We start from the raw sequence: 22,092 nt of genomic DNA, 5'->3' as shown, positions 1-22,092 counted from the left end.
TACAGGTATCTCACAGCTGCTTACCCCTCCCGCAGTCTTCTGTACTCTTCTGACCCTTTCTTTTAGTTTTTACTCACATGCATACAAAGCAAGAAGTTTATTTAAGGTTAAAAGGTTAGTGGTTAGCGTCTCTGAATGCTGAACTCTGAGGGGGTTAATCCATTACATAATTATATTATATCCATTATATTATCTTTCAAGTATTTCACGGTACTTCCAAGATATCTTTAATAAGTGTTCATTGTCAAGGAAAGAGGCACAGGTGTCTCTCGCAGCTAGAGTGCAGCACTCTTATGAACACATTACAGGAACGTTATGGCTACGTTGTTTGGCTTTTATATTAACATCAGGGATGCTACAAGGCCTCTGAATGGGCAGTAAAACCTCTGCCATACCCTCAGCCTGTTCCCAGTGCAGCTCTTCGATTCTCGTCTCTGCACCTGTGGGAGGCAAGCGATGGTTTTCTCACATTCTTACTGGTAAAGAATCGTTGGGCAAAATGAGGAACCAAGACAGACGGACAAAGGCGACAATCTCAAAACAAGTAAACAAAAACCCAAGGGTGTGTGTGTGTGAATGTGTGTGTGAATGTGTGTGTGCATCACCCTGTGCTGAGTTTATTTGCAGAGAGAGGCACTTTTACTTTTAGTATTTGTTGTAAAAGGATAGTGTGTGTTAGCATATTTTGATTGATTCAAGAGACAGAGACCTGTCTGTATGGCAGACATCAGTCTGCATAAAAAACCACATACATGCACACACATATACACTCACACAAATGCATACACACACCCACACGTGCACACACACAAATGCATGTACACATGCACACACAAATGCATGAATACACGCACATACCACACACCCACACATGCAAATGCATGCATATACACACACACCCACACATGCATGCACACCTGCACATGCATACATATGCAAACACACACGCATGAACACGTGCAAATATACACACCATCATGCACACACACAAGCACAAATCACCACACATCTGTTTCTACACAGCTGTTCTCCAGCTGTTTCTGGCTGTGTCTGTGCTAGTGTGGAAGACCTGTGGGGTGACATTTTATGACCACCTGCACTGCTGCAAGACATGTTCAGCATGCACCTGGGACAAGGTGTGAAAATATTGAACTGGCATCTCTTGCCTCGGTTGCACTAGTCAGGTCTCCTTTGAGGATAGTTTGGCAACAATAGACCTACTGCCGATACAGGAAAGTGACAGAAAACCAGAGAGGCCTTGGCAGACAATTAACCTACATTCAGGGAAACACCTGACATTTTCCTGACATGTTTCTCAAAATTTGCCTGACAGCCAACCACTCTAAAGGGTTTATAGGTACTGTTGCTGATCACTGCGCTTCCATTACACAAAGTAAAGGGCGAATCCTCTTTCTTATTTTGTGTCAGCAACTCCTATGAAGATGACATTCCATTAGTTGAAAGCACCATGAGCTTGATATGCGTGTTGTAGTACTTTTGCACGCACGCAATAGTACTTAAAGGTCAGACACTATTTCTGGGCTTAAGTAGGATATATAATTTCACCTAAGAGTTCCATACTCTTCGACAAATAAACATTGAACGCAACTGTCAACGTACGCCACCCGACGGAGCCAAGGCATGTCGTTTAGAGTCAGAACTGACTGATAATTAATATTCATGAGAACCTGGCCTCACGGGAAGTAGTCAAATTGAACTATGGATGCACAAACCTCTCAGGTTAAAGCCTGACAGCTCGATTCCTTCCACCGCAGACGCTCTGTAACTGCCACTCTTAGGGTTCTGGAGTAACATCCCTCGTTATGTCTAGAGTCCACGGTTTTTTTTTTTTTTTAAAACTTAACAGCGAATAGTGAAAACAGAGCTGTTAGAACAGGCGGCTGATGCAGCCCCGCTCTCGAAGCAGGGTAATTTCTATGATAGTGATATTCTGGCAGTTAAGGCTGACTCATATCTGAACAATCACCGATAGGCTAGCAGAAATTTCCTTTCACACCCCTCTCTCTCGCCCTCTCTCTCTCTCTGGGCTGCAGGGTAACTCAAGCGCTTTACGAATAGTTTAGTGAATCGAATATCCCGCCTCTGATATATTCCAAGAACTAAATGGATTAAAAATAAGCAGATTCATTCAGCTCCGTTTAAGCAGCAAGTTACTTCGCGCTTTAAAACGACGGCGCTTTTTCACATCATTACAGTCTCAGCAGCACACATGCAGTATGACACATGCTGCATACAGTACTGTGGTGAGCAGTGATGATAAATCTCAGTTAATGTTTACATTTTGAATATGAGCTATTGAAAAGATATTAGGCTATGCTTCGGATAACACTGCACAAGAATTGCAGTAGTGTAACGTTAATGATGCCATATTAATGAAGAAATGCAATTCCGATAATTCCATGAAAATAACAATTACTAAGAAACTAAAGCGCAAAGGCAATGCAGTGACAGCAGAAAGAATGAAAGCAAAATAAAAATCTACAGTGCACCATTTATTCTATTCAATATACGACCATGCAAACTATGAATGAATGCCGGAGAGGTCTCACCTGAGACGAGCAGACACTGACCGGTTTGTTTTTAACCCCGAAGACTGTGGGCATGTTGGCCTCACCGATCAGCACCCTGCTGCGGGATTCACACTCGGTCCGGTGTCAAGAGTCGAAGCATCATCTCCTACAACTCTGTCACACACGTTGGAGAGTTACAGTAAACAACTGCCGTGGGAGTTGCGTCAGGAGGAAGCGAGCGATCGCAGAACTGCTCGGAGCACAGTGACACCTCATACCCGACAGCACAGCTGTATCCATTCAAGCACACGCCGCACAGACTCAGCGAGCGCGGGAGCGTCGGTTATAAAAACGAACTGTGTCATTTCCACGCAGGGCGCTGAGAGTTTGCGATTTCAGATTATGGAATGAATTAATTTGCCCGTATCTCTTTAATAAATAGATTTTTTAAAAATTGACAGGATTGAGGTTGCCGGTGGGACCTCGCCTGGCATTCTGGTGCATAGCCTACTATAAAAAACTACATAGATGTCTGCATATACCAGATCACCCTAAAAGCGAACACAAACACTGGTTCTGGCTCAAAATAAGGCAGGCAAATCGACAAAGCTGGTTAAATACATATAATCTGTACACAGGGACACCACATAAGTGATTTTTCTTTTTGTGCCTGAAGAAAAATCAAAATCAATTAAATCTCAAAAAATAAAAAGATCACTGACAAAGTTCAAACATTTTTCACGTACAAATACACAGCACAGTGCCGATTTCAAACGGCACGCTCGCTGGTCTCTTGAAACCAAAAAGTTTTGTGGAAGGTAACACGTGTAACATTGCTTTGCTGTGACTCATGAAGAATGTCTGTGAATTTGGCACCGATACTCCAGCTCAAAACATTTTTTTCTGGACAAATATGGAAGGCTGCGTGATGAAAAATACCTCACAATTTATGCAAAATCATTAACACGATCATAAACTCAGCAACACGGTATACCCTCTACATTCCTCTTAAACTTGTACTGGTGTAGCATGTATAGAAAATAACAGTCAGGTAGCCGGTGAGGGATGTTGATTTGTAATTAGGAGGTTGCTGGTTTGAATCCTGGACAGGGTAATTTTGTTGTGTCCTTGAGCAAGGCACATTATCTGAATTACGCCAGAAAACATCCGGCTGTATTAATGTATTAAGAGAATATGATTTTCCATGAATAAGAATGTCCACTAAGCAAATAAACCTATCTTGTTTAAAAATGAACAGGGCTTTGTAAATGACACATGCCTTGAGAACCTCAGCATTAGATGGCTGGGATCGGACAGTAAACTGGAGGGGTCCCTGGCCGCCTCGCTCCTCTCCTTTAGGGTTGAGCTGAATGTGAGAGTAAACAGCATACATGAAAACTGAAACACACCTGTGGCAGCTCTCTCTGCATTTCTGAGTCAGGAGGACATTAAATGTTTTCATTGTTTCCCTTCCAGAACTGTACAAAGTTCACATAGCTATGCAGAACTATGCTATGAAAAAATATCAAATGAAAAACTGACCGTTAATACAACCAACACACAACCAATCCATGCATATGCCATAATCACATAATATGTGAGAATTGGAATTATGTTTTATAGAAGGGCAGGTTTAAAGAGAATGCTGTCAGCAGACATTGTTCTGTTTCACTGCATGACAGGATCAGACTGACAACATATTCTCCATAATTAATACGCAATAAGGAGGACTGAGTACTACTGTGACTACTAACCTAATGTACTAGTAACTTGTAACTAACACACTCGGTACTGTGTATGTGTCTGCTCTTGCGTACACAGGACCCTGAAATATGGTAGTTCACTGTGAAGTAATTTGACACCAAGGAAAGTCACTATAAAAGTCCAATTCATCATCATTATCATGTATATCAGCATCATCATCATCATCATTTCTAATGAGTGGGGGAGAAAGGAATGTCTTTGTTAAAACCTATTATGAAGGGAAAAGTTTGACTTTAGGCTGATGCTTATTCTATTTTACTACTTGGAATTGAATCATACGTTTTATCGAAAGGGCGGACAGAAGTGGGGTAAGTAATTTAAGATAAGAGTGAATTGATGTAAAACAAGATTACAATGTGTTTGCCATGCTCTGGAATGACCCCAAAACCTGTGATGACCATATAATTACGTTTGATTTTAGGATCTGGGGTGCTGCTGCTCTGAGCTGCTCTTCAGTAAGCTGCTTTCGCACCGGCCAATGACCCCACTGAATCCCAGATGCAAAAAATAGTTTCGGGGGTGTGGGATGTAAAACCGAGAACACCACAGCTCCTCTAAATCAGGCAAAACTGGGGCGCAAATGATCCATCTGCTGAGAATTTTTAGTCAAGAAAATGCAACCGAGAATGTCTCGGAGGGTTTTGGTATCGCAGGTCCTGTTATCTCTGAACATCTGGGCCTTGGCTCCCATGAGGCTTTGGCCCTCTGTCAGAATGAGCTTCAGTGGTTTGGACCTCTGTCACATACAACCCTCACGCACACGCGCATGCACGCACACACACACACACACACTCATGCACGCACACATGCACGCACGCACACACACACACACACACATACACACACACACACCACTCTGAGTGTCATGAGCTCGGGTGCAGTCAGTTCATGCAAGGGCTTCAGCAAAGGCCTCCTTGCCTCCATGTTTCAGAAGCACCTCCCTGTTTTCACATACGCCCGATGTATGGCTCCCAAAGCCAAAGTCTGCATGCAACTATTACTTTAAAATCAGTGATTCAGCACGGTGTTCACACCTGATTGGCCTGTGAGCACTGGTGGATGTCTGACATCACAGTGTAGCGATTGGTAATCCGTGTGACAGAGACGTAACCAAGCCGATCGATCGTGCAAGAGGGAGGAAGTCACGTTGCAGCTGTGGGGGCGGTGAGGAAGACCAATGAGATTCAAACTTTTTTTTTTTTAAATAGAGCAAAAATGGTGCCTTGATGTGGGAGCACTGCTAGACTGGGCGCCTTCCCACTAAAACGGTCCTGTCTGCGGGACCTTGGGGGCTTGGGGGGGGGGGATGCAAGACAAGCAGACAGACAGAAATAGATGGATGTGAGGGAAAATGTAGCAGGCAAAGCTGATATAAAAAGGAATCTACAGAGGGGAAGGTAGAGCCGGTTGGAGAGAGCAGAAGAGAAAGACAGGAAGTGCATGGGATGACAGACAGGTTGGAGAGAGAGAAGAAGAGAAAGACAGGAAGTGCATGGGATGACAGACAGGTTGGAGAGACAGAAGAAGAGAAAGACAGGAATTGAGTAGGGTGAAAGACAGGTTGGAGAGAGAGAAGAAGAGAAAAACAGGAAGTGCATGGGATGACAGACAGGTTGGAGAGAGAGAAGAAGAGAAAGACAAGAATTGAGTAGGGTGAAAGACAGGACAGACAGAGAGCAGGAGAGAAAGACAAGAATGCATGGGGTGACGGAAAGGGTGGAGAGAGAGGAGGAGAGTTAAAAACAATTGACAGTCAGGCTGGATTGAGAGCAAGAGAGAAGGAGGAGGAGCCCAGAGGCAACACTCAAAAATGCTGGGCTTTTTGGGAACAACCAAATTCACAGCCCATGGGGCAGTCAAGCCAGTAAATGGCAGCAGCTACAGCTTCAAACTCTTTGTTTCTTTTAGAAACTCTGTTCTGGTGTTTCACCGTATCCAGATGTTGCTGGGACCAATTAAGGCCCAGCAGGGTCCAATTAACACAACTCTAGAGAATCAGCCTTTTTCTCCCTGAGATAAGTGTGCATGATAATACATTATTTCCCACCAAAACTGTAAAATAAATGACTTGCCATTTCAATAGAAAACACAGAGATTTGAGAAATAAGGGCTATTCTTGGACTGCATTGCCATAGCCCATGGCCTCAAACAATGAAGTTTGTAATGATACAAGTGACTCTGCAATGATAGGGCCCAAATTGTAAGACTGAATATACAGTATGCATGCCATGTTATGGAGCTATTTTCAGGGAAGTGGTTCCCTCTACTGGACACAAGTGGGATAACAGGCTGGAAACGTCACATTACAACTGATGCTTGTGAACAACTCAGCTGATTTCAGGATAATTAAAAGTCCTAAAAAAATGACCATCAAGGCACTTCCGTGCTGACCACCAGAGGGCACAAGTGACCTTGGATACCTTAAGATGACCCACTGTCAGTATGATCCAGTAGATTGGCCATTGTGTTGTACATAACAACATCTTTAATAAATAAAAGTGACAAAATTTTTAAAAAATTATCAGGATCACAATGTTTTTCATCCTGTCATACGTGACTTTTTCTCTCATTTTTTCATTGTAAAAAAAGCACACATAAAAAACTAAACTGTTCATCATCTTTCAATCATGTTTTCTCCTTTCTCACATGTTCAGAGAATCCTCATTTCCAAGTGTTGCTGAAAGGGCTGCTCTGAGAGGGGGCGCAACCGTCTGGTCCCGCTCACTCCTCCATATTTATGCCCCCTTTCCCCACTTTCAGGTACACTCCCGTCAGAGCCATGGCAACCATCAGGATGATCCCCCCGGTGACGATGTAGGCAATAGGCAGGAAGTGATTCTGACCTCCGAACCAGCTCACCGTGGTCAGCACCACCTGCTTCCTCCCCTGGAAGTACTCCACTGGGTAGTCTGAGGGTCAAAGGTCAAGGCACTTACTTCTAAAGGAGGGATACACATACTGTCACTGAAGGCAATGCAATTCATTATTTCAACAAGGAACGTGGCACAAAGAGACCATTGTGATGTTTTCCTCTTGTGTAAAGACCTTATGTTTATAGTGTTTGGCAGGTGTAAATTAATGCTGTAACCTGCAGTTACGCTTACAGGGCTGCAAACTAGATTATATCTGCTACCAATCTGGCTTCGGTTTTAATAATTATAATTATTATTTTTATATATTATTATAATGTACATGCATACATACTGGCACCAGCTGTCAGTGACACTGTGCGCCAGTCTTGCTCGTGCCCAGTATGGGCCTCTCTGAAGGATACTGTAGGAGATGTTGACGCTGTAGTTTCCCGCAGGGAGGCCGTCAGAGAAAACGGTCTGGGAGCGGTTCAGTATGCCGTACAGCTTCTTAAAATTCGGGAAGGCCGCCTCTCGCATCCACACGATCAGGTCCTCGTTGATGAACCCGTTGTTGTTTGGGTCTGACGGGTCAAGCTCGTACACTGGTTTCTGCCAGTAGAAGGGTCGAGCTGTTCCTGAGGCAAGGGGAGGTCAGGTGAACGATTAAATAGCAGCTTCTGTATTCCTCTGAAAAATGATGTCACTCACTCTGCTGTTAGCATTTTATGTTCACACATCAGTAAGGGATTTAAATAGCTTTTAACATTCTCTTTGAATACTCACAGTAATTGGTATTCAGAAATGAAACCCAGTGAAAGTGTGTGGCTAGATGTTTCAAGCAAATGTGAAACAAGGCTAAGAGACATGCCTTCACTACCAGTCAAGTACAAACTGGGGCTTTTATTAACAAGCATCCACAACATCCATTCATAACAATACAAGAACAGGTGTGCACACAGTCACATGCACCAGAGATCTGAAAGATAATCTGGAGATGCAGACCTTGAAAGACCTGGGAGAGAGTCTCGTTGGAAACTTCTGGGTTGCTGAACTTGACATTTTTGTCTGTGTACCAGGCGATTCCTTTCCTGTACAGAGGAACTGGGAGTGATGTGCCCTCCGTAGGGTGATAGTGTAGAACAAAGGAGTCTGGGAAAAAAGGTCAATTGAGAGGACGGTTCTCCAATAGTCTGCCTTGATGCCCTTATGCTTAATCTACTCTTATATGTTCCATTATCGCTGGCACTCATTGCATTATCCACAGTAATTACACAGCTTACAATTTTTACTTATGATGGACTACCAGCCCCAGATGCAGAAACACTGAGAGTCTGAGTAGGTCAGTGCTCTGTGGAAAAAGTGGAGCTAAGATGGCCACTCACCATTGAACATGCTGTTTGCAATGGCTCCACAGGGTGCAATTGGTGTGTTGTTCTTGTATCGGGCGAAGGGCTCACAGTAGGAGCTTGGGTTCTGAATGAATCAATGGTGTCAAAAGAAATGAATCAAAAGAAACATTCAATTAATAAACAGTGCATTTCATCCATTGACTCATGGACTGGATACAGACTTCAGTCCCTATGCCAGGTGAACCAGGTGAGAAAGGAGATTGTACCTTCAGCTTTTTTATTCGTCCGACCAGCTGACCGTCATCTCTGGAGTCCATGTACCTGCGCAGGTTCTGGTGGAAGTTGACTAAGCCGTAGTAGAAAAACACGTTCCCCTAAAACAGGAAACCCACTCATTCTCTCTCTCAACAAAAGTGTTGAGAATCATGTCCAGAATGCCTTTGTTATAATGTGCATTTTTATGCATATCTGTGCTCATATATTTATCCAATTAAGTAGATAGTGGTGTATGTTGTAATTTTATGTTGTTGGACCTACTAGACCATTACAGACTACTATGCATTTCTGTCGTATGGGCAGTCATTTAGTCATCTCAAGCATGTTTTCACTGGCAAAGGCTGTAGTGTCAGGGCTGTTAGGGGCACTAAACTCTGGACCTGTCAGTTTTGGATTTGAACCCCGAGTGAAACACAGCAGTTGTGCACTCAGTTTATCTCAATTACTGCAGTTATAATTTATCTGCATGAAGCGGCACAATGACATCAACCAAACAAATAACTTCATGTAATCTTCCACATAAGGTTTTGAAATACACTGCTTATTATAATTATACTGCTTTCCCTCTGTAGAGCCAAAACCAGGTTTGCTCAATACACCCCTTTTCCACTGTAGAGCTGGAATCAGGCTGGTTCAATGTATCCCTTTTCCACTGTAGAGCTGAAGCAAAGCTGGCTCATTATTTGGCCCATAATAATAATCCCCCATACTATTGTATGTCAGCTCAGTGTTACTAGTAATGGTATAACTACGCTACCCCTGTTGATGTCAGTACTAATAATCTAGAGGAAGGAGAATGATACCATTGCTAATCATAGCAGAAAGCTCAAGGCTGATAGGAGTAAAATTATTTCACATACTGCAGCTCTGGTTGTGGGTGATACAGTGGAAAAGCAGTCATGCTGTACCAGATCAGCCAGCTTTGGCCAGCCTGGTTCCAGTGCTGCGGCAGAGGCAGAGTGGCGACACGTATGACATCAGCAAGCGTTTCGTGACAGCAGCGAGTGGCTCTACACCGGTGGTAACATACCGTAAAGCTTTCACTGAGAGAGAAGCTCACTGCACAGCTGCAGCTCTGATGGGCTTTAGTGCTGTGTTCGCGCATCTCGTAGCAGGTTTTGCACGTACCCGCATCAGTGTAGTCCACCTGCAGGGGTGAAGTAGAGCAGTCTGTCAGGCCAGCCATTACAACAAGAGGAACACACACACATATATGTGTGTGTGTATGTATTATATATATACATATATAGATATAGATATATATATAGACCAAGAGGCTTACTGAAATGGGTAGGAACCGGGATTGTGTTGGATGTACTTGCCTTTTAAGGACCTGGCATGTGCTTGATGCTCCTAAACTAAACGCTTTCCCTTGGATTAATTTTTATATGTGTATTTTTTCTTGAAAACTTCAGATAAATTGAATTAAAGTTCAAATTTAATGAAAGACTTTACTTTCCACCTAGACATGCACGTGAAACGGTAATTAGAACATAAACTGCTGACAATTAAAACAACCCCAGCCCTTACAACAGACATGGTATTAACATGACACATAACAATACAGTTTTATTAAATTCCTGTAGCTGCAAATAGTTACTTAAAGTGGCCCTGAGTACCGTACTGTTCCTGTTGAGGAGAATGTATTAATGTATTGCATGACTATGCAGTGTCTTTGATCCCCTGTAACCAAACAGAATAGCGTCCCCGCATGGTCATAGCCGCATGGTATAGTGAGTTCCTGGTCAATACCCTGCCCAAGCCCAAGGCATTTCCTGGTCTGTGAGCTCCTGCTGACGAGAACATTAATATCCAATATTCATTTCAATGCACTTTTTTCCATCTTGTAACTCAACCCTCTCACTCCTTCTTTTCAGGATTGTGTTATTATCTTATTTTAGCCACACTTTCTCAGTGTAGTTCACCGAGTCCAATACACCCGTGGGCTCTTTTTATGGCCTGCGCTGTTGACAAAATGCCATCGCACCACCACACCTCCCCACTCAGCAGAACAGATAAGAGAGGCACGTTAACATGTGGTTAATGTCCAGGGCCCTCCTCATGGTTCAGAGGGAACTGCCAGGCCAACCTGATGGGAACCTGGTCAGTTACGTATGGGTTCACCTAGCCTGATTATATTACTGGACATTATTAAGTAGACAGATGCAGATTTAACACATGAGAGGATATCCTCAATGCAAAGTATTATCATTCTGGTTAATGTCCAGGGTCTGAGGTGAGTTGCATTGTATAAAAGTCACAGCTCCCTCGAAGTGAATAGATTTGTGACCATGGAGGACGTGCGAACCATGGAGGAAGTACCCATCTTCTACTTTAAGGCCCTCCCTGTTGGGACTCACCTTAATCTCACGCGTCCCCCGCACTGTTAGCAGGAGCCAGACCCCCAGGAGGACACACAGCACCCCCATGAGGAAGAAGAAGGGCAGCACAGTTTCAGCCGTCAGCATGGGCGACCAGGCGGGGAGTCTCTGCTGCTTAAAGGCCGAGTTGTCCGGCCGGCGGGCCAGGGGGCCGGCGTTTACCTTTTTCTTCGCCATCGTCCGCAAGCGAGCGCTCCGTCCTCCAACTGCGCCGAGCTGTTGTTTTTCGTCTTATCTCTCTCCGTCACTCTCGCCTGCCTGGAGTCTTCCCGGCAGCCTTTGCAGGGATGTGGAGACCTTTGAGACCCGCAAGCTGTTACTCATTAACTGCTGGCTCTCTGCTATACTTCCTGTTTCTCTTCCTCTGTTGTCTGTTCATTGCAGTCTTGCTTTAAGCAGAGATAGTAGTTTCACAACGGGTCAGAACTGTGAGGTCTTTATACATGCCAAAGGTTAAAGACAATTCTTTTGTCCTGGAGTGGATGAGAGTAGTTGGCACGTTTCCCAAAAACCCTCTGTCTTTTTTCGCTGTTCGTGACACAGTCTCACAGGATGTTTGGGTAAAAGGAACTTCTTGCAGTGAGTGCACACACAAAGCCACACGTAACAGTGGGTGGGACTTCCCCTTAAATAAACACAGCAGACACAGAAATCCACCTTTTCTCAGACTACTTTTAATTGTATTCAAAAAGCTTACAAGCTCACAGCCACCGCTGCTTGTGGTAACATTTAAAACAACATGTCGCATGTATAAAAAAAAACAAAGAGCCATCACAGTGACAATTACAACCACTGTAATCACTGCACACACAACTGTGTTAGTATACAGACTCAATACAAGTAGGACAAAATGACTTGCGTGGTTATGCGATGGGACTTTATTTTGTGACCCGGAGGGGGTTTATGGGGTGGGGGGGCCTAGGTTTGGGTTGAGTTCCTCAATCAGAACAGGCCCAGTTTTACAGTTCCTTCTTGACAGCCCTTCATAATACCAGCTTCCAGCATCTTCAGCATGTCATTTTTAACCTGGAAGAGGAACAGCCACACATATTGATAACGTACAGTACGCAAACCTGTTCTCTGTAAAACAATGCCCACCTGTGTGGTGTGAGGTTTTACATAAGCAAACAGCAGAGGTAGAAACAGCACTCCCGATATGTGGCAGCGAGAGTCATGCCTGGTTTTAACAGAAGCAGGTTGGTGTACTGAGAGGAAACAGTTGCCTACTTCTAATAAGAACTGGAATGGCTCAAACTGCTATCCACTGGGAGTACTATTTCCATACAGTAAATGTACAGTGGGACTACTGGATATTTACCGAAACAGGTGGTTTAATCAGTATATCCAAGTGACTCAGCTGGTAAAAGTGATTGTCTCAAGTGTAGGCTGAACGCTACAACCTGGGTTTGAAAGCAGCCAAGATAACGATTCATTTGCTGACAACGACTGGGAGACCGCAGCAGCAGAATAAACTTGCTTCTTTCTGCTGAGGATATAGGGGAGGGTAGGTCAACCAGAGACTTGTCCACTCTGCTCATGCCCACCACTGACCCACTGGTCATTTTGATACCTGCAGATCTGCCTGTATAAAGTCCTCCATGAAGTGTCTTCCTCTGACTCATGTCTGCACAAACTAAGCATGTGGAGCAGCAGTGTTATCATGTGTTTTGTAGGACAGCACATGCTTGTCTTGCCCCCCAGTACTGACAGAAGGGGTTTCAGCAATAACAGTGGCATGTCTATGACGCAACTAGACATTCTAGATTGGGAGCACATAAGGAAAAAGCATCTAAATTTAAAAATTAATAAGCTTACGTTGGTCACCGAGCTTACGTTGCACCATAATAACTGTGTACTCATTTCATCTGAACAACAAACCGAACTTTTTGAGCACTCTTAATACTGAGAGCATATTTCAAACATTGCTTACATTCTACATATCAATCTACACATCTGGATGTATAATTAGACAACTTGATCAAGGACGCTACTGTAGGTTTGTACTGGGAAATTGTACCTGCACCATACTACACAATAACATGTAGTAATCAAGCATTGTATGAGAAGGCTTCGAAAGAGGGTGGAAATCACTGTGCTCCCTGCTGGTGAAAACCTGAAATTGAAAACTGTGCTAAAACGTACTTCCTATGTTGTTATAAGGTGCACCAAAATGGCAGTTATATCAATCATTTTTATGGTACGAAAACAGAAGCATTGTTCAAACACTGATTTACTCCAATGTGAAAAAATGTGAGGAAGCAGATTTACAAGAATGTGAACCAAAACCACTCATTGTTCAGTCCAAAGACATGCCTGCTTGAATAGACATGAATTCAAATGCTATTCACTGCTCTTTACAATGACATTTTAAGATTAATGTGTTTTTTTCCTGGGTTTGCTTGATAAATAGCCATCCCCCCCTTCACACATTCCAACATGAGGTTCCTTTCTTTTGACTTAGGTGTCATGACTAATATCCACCAGCAGAGTGCAGCACCTCACCTCAGGGACATCCACCATCCTCCTCAATTTCTGGTCCCTCCAGTTCCAGTCAAGGACTAGGAAGCGCAATGCCTGCAGGGTCAGTGCATCTGTGACCGTGGTGGGAGAGCAGTCAAACACACAGTCAAACAAACCAGTGGCGTTTTTCCTGCCCTAATGTGAAGAGGCTTGAGCTGCTCAAAATGGCACAAGTTAACCAATCTCACAAGGACAGTTACTATATATCACAGTGTCCATTTCATCAAAGTTTCCATCTACACTAAAATTATTTGCAACACTGCACTCAAAAGTGCAGAACCCCCTGCCCCACCAATTTCAATAAGCATAAATATAAAAATAAAACCATATATGGATATTTTATTATCATCAGACTTACTCAGCTCAGTATACAGTTAAAAAGTAATGCTCACATACTATCTTAAAATGTCTAAATATGTCTGTTGATATTTCCTTGTGTAAACGATAAGCATATCTCCTTGCCTTTCTCGATGAGGGCTTTGATCCGGCCAGGTGTCCCCACTCCAATGTGCGTCACCCCTTTGTCCAGAAGCTTCGTCTGCTCCTCCACCTGGAGAAGAGTCACGCACAGGAAGGGGCGGGGTCACACGGGCCACAAAACAGCTGTGACATCATCACTGACATATGTGAGAATGTCTAGGACTTGGGACTTGCCGTTGTAACAGCTTGATATTTACTGAATGCATTAAAAGCACGAGAATTATACCGAGGTATGGCCTGAGCAGATGAAGATACAGGGGACCTGAGTTTACTGGCCATACCCCTCATGGCATTAGGGCTGCATTTTTGCTGATTGATCGACTTAAGTCCATGGTCAATACTGTTCAACAGGACATGATGTAAAAATTGCCACAATGGAAAAACGCATCTTGAACGTGTCTTGAACCATATGCAGCACGGTGCGTTCTTTTTCAGATCATATTCATTTTAATAACAGTGCATCATGTCACCAACACTATTAGTAAGTCTACTCAATGAATTAATGAAGCCTTCAATACAAAACACTCAAAACAGTGTGTCCTCTCACCCTACCATGCACTGAAGAGTGTAGTTAATCTGTCATGTTTTAGGTAGTCTTTTTCTCTTAAGAGTGCAGCAAAAGAGAGATAATATACAAGAATTCCAAATCACACACAGGAGAATCATTCATATAGTGGCTGTACCTGTATATATTGTTAGTGCTTTTTAACATATATATTCATAATCTTAAGTTCACCGTATCGCTTAACAAACACACAGAAAGGCTAGTCTTACTAGAAACAGAGCCTTCAGTGAGTGGTTTATAGATGGAATAGTGGTTTCAAAGAAGACTTCTCCATAAAAAGCATGTGATACCCATGTCAATCAGAGCATGTGGTCTCACCAGAAGATGTTATAATTGGTATGGTACTACTTGTAGGGAGTTGTAACCTGCAACAGGGGACTTTGTTCCTTAACAGCATGAGGATCAAGATGTGATATCTGCAAGAGCGATATGCTATCAGATAGTCCTACGTGCGATCTACACGAGGTAACTTGTTTATAGTCCATCTAGCACAGTGACATCACTCATTCTAAAGGGTATGAGTCAGTGTCTTTTTCATTGGCAACATCCTGTTTTTTTCAGCCAAGAATGACATACTACCTGGGACCGTATTTTAGCGGTGCCCAAGGTTACCCCTTCCTGTCCTGGCTTTGTTTGGACGACAGCAGATTCATAGCCTTGCTGGGATTAACAAAGCTGGTGACTGCTATTGTTTATGGCCACAATACGAGCTGGCCTGTCACTTCCCTGGTTAAACAGCAGCGTGTGGGGAATATTTATAATGACAAAGAATAAACAATACACCCCAAACTTTACAGTAATATATATTGTTAATATCATATTATTGTCCTAACAAACTTAATGACTTTATTATCATATAAAAATGGCATATCTGACATCCAGTAATAACACAAAATACGTTTCATGTCCATATTTTACAGTATGTGTTATTATTCGATAATAAGTCCATTTCACCTTTCATTAAACAGAGCAGATAAAAACAAAACAAGACCAAGACCTCCTCTCACCTTGATGTGTTTTGCAAATAACTTTATCACTTTCGCTTCTCCCTTGAAGGTAGTCAACTGTCTGTTCAGGAAGGAAACAACAGAAGATTAAAGCGTTAATATTGCACATATAAGCACTTTTCTGATTTAAACTGAAGATCCCTCCAGGTCCCATATTCTCTTTGTGTGACATCAACCCATCATGCCCTGGCAAGAGGACACTGACACCTGACTGGTAAATGTGGTTTGAAGTGAATGGGAAATGACCAAAGTCTAGATTCCCTGCATTGTACTATCCTGATCACTGGTGTGGCATCCCTGACTGAATTGTAAATATAGGTGACACATGGTGACGTGTCTAGTGGGGGTGGGGTGAGGTGGGGTACCATTACCATTTTACTGCCAAGGGACGTACCAAAACAGAACGCACAACTACTACTGACAAGGGAATGTGGTTACCAATTCCCTTCAGTAAGGTGTGTTTCGCAAAAAGAAAAAACAACATACAATAAGGTTTTCCAAAAGAATCTCAAAGCTCAATGCTCGGTGAAAGACTGGACAGTTTTGTTGTAGTAGGTGGTCATTTCAGTTGCATTGATTTGCAATCCAGTAAGGGCCTGGAGACATGTGACTCCTTATAGAATGATAGAGAAGTGAAACATGTTAGAAAAGCTGTCATGCAAATTACTCTTATTGGGAGGTGTGATACGTTACTGAAGACGGGAGATGAGCCAGACTGCATAGCTGTCACTCACTTGATGAGCTCGATGGCACGAAGGGCAGAGCTACAGACGATCAACAGGACCAAAGACTTCTTCACCGTGTGCTGCTTCTGGACCTTAGCCCATTTGGGACAAACTGAAATGCAGATGGACACAAGCGTCAGGAAACAAGGAGATGACAAATTATTGTGACACATCATCTTAACATGCATGTTACATTGACATAACATTTCTAAACTGGACTGGCATATGTTAAAACCCGAAAATGTATGGATGAGGGAATGAACAAGGGAAATATCAAAGGATGACATTTATCCATAATTGGATGTGTCATATTAAAACAATATAATATACAATAAAATATAGTAAAAAATATTTACATTGTGGAATGGTATGCAAAACTGCAAATATGAAAATAAAACACCTTGCTTAGAGCATTCCTTTCCCAGTCATTTCATGTTTCTGCAGTTTCCTATTCATGTATAATTTTGTAATTTCCGATATTTTAGTTTTACTATTTTATGTATTATGTTGTGTTCTACTGTGTGCAAGACGGTAAATAAATTTGTCCTAATTTAAGCGCTTGACATTTAGGCTCACACGTTGGCGGAGAAAGCCTAACATCTGTGGCGCACCTCACAGGGGTAAAGGTATCTATTCTTGAAGGTGGATTATACTTTATAGTTCGATTATGTTGAACTTTGATCCATTCCTTGTTATGGTAACTTCCAAAAAGCTGGGAACCCGCCACAGTGGTCTGGTAACAATTTAATGTCAACTGCAACGTTGATGTTCTGTCAGATTTTAAAATTTAAAAATTTCAGCATCTTATTTTTAAAGAATTTTCTAAATTAAACTGAATTACAATGTCCATGTCTATTTGTCCATGACTTAAAAAAATCACAACAATGAATTAAACAGGGAGAAGCTTGGTTTGAAATCGCAGTCAGACCGAAGTCTTCTGCTTAATATAGCCAGACTAGCAAACATTAGCTAGCTAATAAACTGGTGGGCTAACTATCTAACGTAGTTGTGTAGAGCTACAAGTTAGGTAAAGCTGAGGCTGTACGTGCCTTTCCGTTCTCCTGTTGAAAGGAGAGAAAAGTATGAAATTGAGAATAAATATAACTACTTCTTCTTTATGGCTGAACAACGTCATATTGTGTTTACAAAAATACAGGCCCTTTCTATAGGCCTCTCAGATAGCTGTCGAATGTTGTAACTGTGACAACGATAGCAAAATCTTCACTTGTTGGATGACAGTATTACCCAGCCCTAACAATCATGAAGAAGAGTGAGGCTATTACAAGGGCAAATGTTTGTGACACATCCAGGTAAATATTTCCTTGTTCTTAATACATGTTATTTTTAACATTTATTGTTAATTTTAAACATGTATTGTTTTTTGTTTTATATTCTTGTTTTATGTGTGTTTACTGAACAAAAAGGTAGCATAAAGATAACATAGCTGCTTTAATGCCTCAGCCTTAGCATAGTATGGCATCATCAACTACTATACCATACAAACATCTGCCAAGGGTTTGCTTCACTTAACAAAATACAAAGTAAATGAGTAATGTAAGCAAAGCATTTAAAGCAGAATAATATTTGTTCATGAAATGTAAACCCAACAGAGGAGTCTTCAGCTAACACACAAACTTGATCAAACAAAAGAGACAGGAGATGATTTTTGAAAATAAATGTTCTGTTCTGTAGGTGCACTCAGTCACCGACAGGGGGTGATGGCACTGTACTTACTTTCCTTTAAATAGGAGGACAGACTGTGAGTGAGGTCATTGTTGGCCAGGAAGCAGGAATCTGGAGCAAAAGGCAAATGAGACACACAGGTGTCAAAGGTCATGCATGTGGTTATCACCCACAAACCACCTTGGGGGGATGACCCCAACATTTAAAGACCTAAAAATTTGAATTCTGGAATTATGGAAGAGACATTTTAAAAAAAGACACAACAATACCTCGGACCTCACATAGGATAAGCTTTGTTTATTGATTATGCCTCTCATCATTGTACCAGGGCAGATGTGGTGATGTGGGTGACTCCAAGCATGGTTCTCGCTACATAGTGCTAAGTGTTGCCAGGGCATGGTGGCACTCAGCCTGGCAGAAGTAGCAGTGTGTATGGATCCCAGCGTTCTAGCTACATGTGAATAAGTATGTCAAAATGTGGGTGATGAGATCCATTGATTTCCCACCAAACCCAACAGACCAAATGGTATGGGAGGTTTTTAAAAACTGTTTCTCCTCTTCCCTAGATGGTTACCTGGGTATTGCGCTGTTTGTTTCTAGTCATTGTCCACTATAAGAGACAGGAAAAAGATTTATATATATTTATATATCTTATATTTATAAGAGGGTGGGAAAAGAGGAGATGGCTAACATTTTTCTACAGCTAAATGCACCTCAGGATAATGTAATGCAATGTGGTTTATCAATTACTGGGGCAGTAGTGTGGTATAGTGGTCAGGAAAAGGGCTTGTAGTAGCCCAAAGGTTGCCATTTCAGTTCACCAGTGTAGCACTGCTGTTATACCCTTGGTCAAGGTAACTTGAATTCCCTCAGTAATAATTCAGCTATATGAATGGAGAATATAGTAAAAATAGTGAGCTAAATATGTTGCTCTGGATAAGGGCGTCTGCTAAGCAGCTATAACTGTATCTATAATGAGTTACACAGTCCGTCTCACCTGGGAGTTTCAGCTCCTCCATTTCGATGACGGAGCGCTTGTCTGAGTAATACTTCTGGATGATGTTCTGGAGGTCCGCAGGACATCCCGGTTTAGGCTCTGAAGTGGCCAGGACATCCGTGATGGTCTTTTTCTGCACAAATGAAGGAGTAACATTAAACTCAGACTATTCAACTTGGATCCCTGAGGGCTGTCAGCCTGCAGGTTCTTCAGATATCTTTGCACCACAAACACTCCCATACAGGGAAGGAGGGCTGAATTGATTCACTTCAATGACTAGTGGAATCACGTGGTAAAGCATCTGGCAAGTATGAAAGCCTGTGGCCCTGCAGGACTAGGGTGCTGTCACAGGGCATTAAACACCAGAAGCATTCAGAGGAAGTACAATGCTGGTTATGACATTACACTCAAGACAAGAAGTCTGCACATTCACATGCATTGTAGACTTTGATTTACTCCTGTATAAACATGGTTGTGCCCTGACACTTCACAATTATATAAGGAAAACAAGTGTATTTCATTCAAAAACAATTCAGTGATCTGGAAACAAGGTATGTAACTCATAAATCAGTAAGTTTCAAAGTGGACACTGCACAAAGAGCAAAATCTGAGTTACATCAAAAAACCTTTAGTTCCTCCTCCACACCAACGACACATACCAACAAACTATGTTCTTTAAAGCTAGGAAATGATGTAGGCACTGTCTGCCTTTAGTAATTCATCCTGGAACAGAATTAAAATATTATACTAAATGGTTGGAGAGGCAATTAGGGGTGGGCAAACTGATATTGGACCTGTTATAAAGGGCAGAAAGTACTTGGGAGCCTATGAAACATGGCGTGCTTTCTCATTACCTTTCTCCTCTTTTTGGGTTTTTTTGAGTCCTTTTCTTCACTGTCCTCTTTTTTCTCCTGAGTCATAAAACATTCTTTCTGTAGAGGTGTAGAAATAAGCAAAATGACAAACCTGCACAATGGATAAAAATATGCCATATTTAATGGGCGACTAAAATCTATTATGGCAAATATGAAATGTTGCTTTGCAACTGTGAGTTAAAAGTGTTTCACACTTTTGTTTTTGAGAGACTAAAGAACTTGCTAAAGGCAATTTTTCTTCTGACACTTTATGCTTTTATCACAGTTCCAGGTGCATTTAAATGCACACAAAGCCAAATAACACATCAAAGGGAGCCAAGAATAACACTCTTTAACAAAAGCTTTGTAATGAGATTGGTGTATTGAATTGAACCTGTGCCGTCTTCTTCTTCTTCTTGGCTTTTGTAGTCTTCACAGACTGACTCTGGCTCTTCCTCTTCTTCCCTTTCTTCTCCATGGGAACGCTCTCTGCAGTTTTCTCCTCCTCTTCCCCACTAGAGGCATCTGACCAAAACAATGCGAGAAAGGTCTAACCTCTGTAAATGGCCTCTCGGCTCCTATATCCGGCTATCTATCATTGGGTGTCTAGCAGGAAATGGCCCCTTCTGCTACCACGTCAGATATTCAGCCATATTACTTAGTCTCAGCAGTTTTAGCACAATTTATGCTTTAAGTATTGATGAGATGAGCAAGTTAACAAACTGATAATGTATATTGCTTGATTGGAGTTGAATGTACTTTTATGTATGACAACTTAAAAAAAAAACCCTGCTTCTACATTCCTTCTGTTTACATTTATACAAGCCAAAATTCTGCTTTAGCTCAACTGTAAATGTCCCTAATGTGAAGCTGCAAGTCACCAGCTGAGGTCCCTAACCACAGCGCCTCACTGCTGCCCCTGAACCCCAGGGGGAACCATTTATCTTTCGCTGTATCGGCGCAGGGAAAATGACAGTCAGTCCCACTGCTCTGTTACAGGCCCGACATGTGTTCGTTTCTCTGGCTGTGTGTAAGTAGTCTTGATGTCCCAGCAGCAACATCTGCTAACAAAGTACAAAATGTGATGTAGAGAAGAAGCAGGACTGCTTTATACGTCAAGCAGGGCTAATTTGGCCCCTGTGCAGGGCCCTGCTAGAGGGATCAGAATATTCACCCTGTTCATTACTGCTGGGGGGCCAAACGCTGCCTCAGCCCCCCCCCCCCAACGAGGGCACAGCACTGACACAGCTGACGCGAGGTGCGTGAAACGGATAGCTGAGCCGACAGAGACGACTATCTTTAAACTGACGACCCGCGGAGCACGGCCCCGCTGAGGGTCGTGCAGCTCCAGGAACGGGGGGGTGGCGGTGGGGGGTGTCGTAAACACCTCTGCTTTTACACCGCTCTGGTGAACCAAGCGAGCGCAAGAGTGACACCAGCCAGAGGAAAGGGCCAAAGGTGGGGGAGGGTGGGGGAGGGGTGTGGGGAGAGAGTCTCGTTGTTTAACCAATGTTGCATTCTCCAAACCTCCCAGTCTTTGGCTGCTGCTCATTCGGGGGGTATCCTATAAAGCACAAGCTACACACTTTTATTTTCAAGTATAACACTACTCTTTTCTAATGGTATAACTTTTTAGATCATTTTTCAATTCATTTTCAGTCTGGGGAATAACACTTCATTCCTGAAACACTGAATCGACACACCAGGTTAGGAAACACTACATTAAGCACTCTGGCTAATGGCAGCTTGTTTCAAAGCAGGTAAAATTCGACTTCAGGTAAAGACAGACCTGCGTATGCCTGTTTCTTGGTTTTGGTTTGTGTTGTACGAAGTGCATATACTATAATTAACCCTCTGCCGAAATTACATTATGTCACATTATTGTCATTTTATTTGGCAAAATGTGCTCCCCAGAACATAAATGTCTAAATAAGTATCTTTGTTCCAATATTTTTGAGCAACCAATGGGATTCTACAACAGCTACTCTTTGAGAATACAAATCCATCAGAGAGAGCCCTTAAATCTCACCATTCTGCCTTTGACCTCAAACCCTAGGTAATGTGGATAACCAGCTGCAATATGGATTCATACGCTGTCACAGTCATAG

At 42.5% G+C, this 22,092-nt stretch overlaps 2 protein-coding genes across 2 annotated transcripts in view; both read right to left on the bottom strand.

The window, feature by feature from the left end:
- Window positions 1-6,942: 6,942 nt before the first annotated feature.
- Window positions 6,943-11,696, bottom strand: tmem30c (transmembrane protein 30C). Its single transcript, XM_036540875.1, has 7 exons — window positions 11,133-11,696; window positions 9,803-9,919; window positions 8,763-8,870; window positions 8,530-8,620; window positions 8,150-8,296; window positions 7,570-7,782; window positions 6,943-7,204 (listed from the first exon to the last, which is right to left on the bottom strand). The coding sequence occupies exons 1-7, from the start codon at window positions 11,328-11,330 to the stop codon at window positions 7,017-7,019; spliced, it is 1,062 nt and encodes a 353-aa protein (XP_036396768.1). The 5' UTR covers window positions 11,331-11,696; the 3' UTR covers window positions 6,943-7,016.
- A 206-nt stretch (window positions 11,697-11,902) lies between these two features.
- The window catches only part of cmss1 (cms1 ribosomal small subunit homolog), a 94,023-nt gene continuing 83,833 nt past the window's right edge, over window positions 11,903-22,092 (bottom strand). Inside the window, exons 2-10 of the mRNA XM_036540512.1 lie at window positions 20,379-20,509; window positions 19,985-20,062; window positions 19,131-19,263; window positions 18,185-18,244; window positions 16,460-16,562; window positions 15,726-15,786; window positions 14,136-14,223; window positions 13,656-13,744; window positions 11,903-12,179 (exon numbers count right to left, since the gene is read on the bottom strand). Of these exons, the coding sequence (XP_036396405.1) occupies window positions 12,096-12,179; window positions 13,656-13,744; window positions 14,136-14,223; window positions 15,726-15,786; window positions 16,460-16,562; window positions 18,185-18,244; window positions 19,131-19,263; window positions 19,985-20,062; window positions 20,379-20,509 (827 nt within the window). The 3' untranslated portion in view covers window positions 11,903-12,095. The remainder of the gene's footprint in view (window positions 12,180-13,655; window positions 13,745-14,135; window positions 14,224-15,725; window positions 15,787-16,459; window positions 16,563-18,184; window positions 18,245-19,130; window positions 19,264-19,984; window positions 20,063-20,378; window positions 20,510-22,092) is intronic.

This window comes from Megalops cyprinoides, chromosome 11 (genome assembly GCF_013368585.1).
Source record: "Megalops cyprinoides isolate fMegCyp1 chromosome 11, fMegCyp1.pri, whole genome shotgun sequence".
NCBI classification, from domain to species: domain Eukaryota; kingdom Metazoa; phylum Chordata; class Actinopteri; order Elopiformes; family Megalopidae; genus Megalops; species Megalops cyprinoides.
The sequence above is the reverse complement of the archived record's forward strand: the minus strand, read 5'-3'. Positions and strand labels throughout refer to the sequence as shown.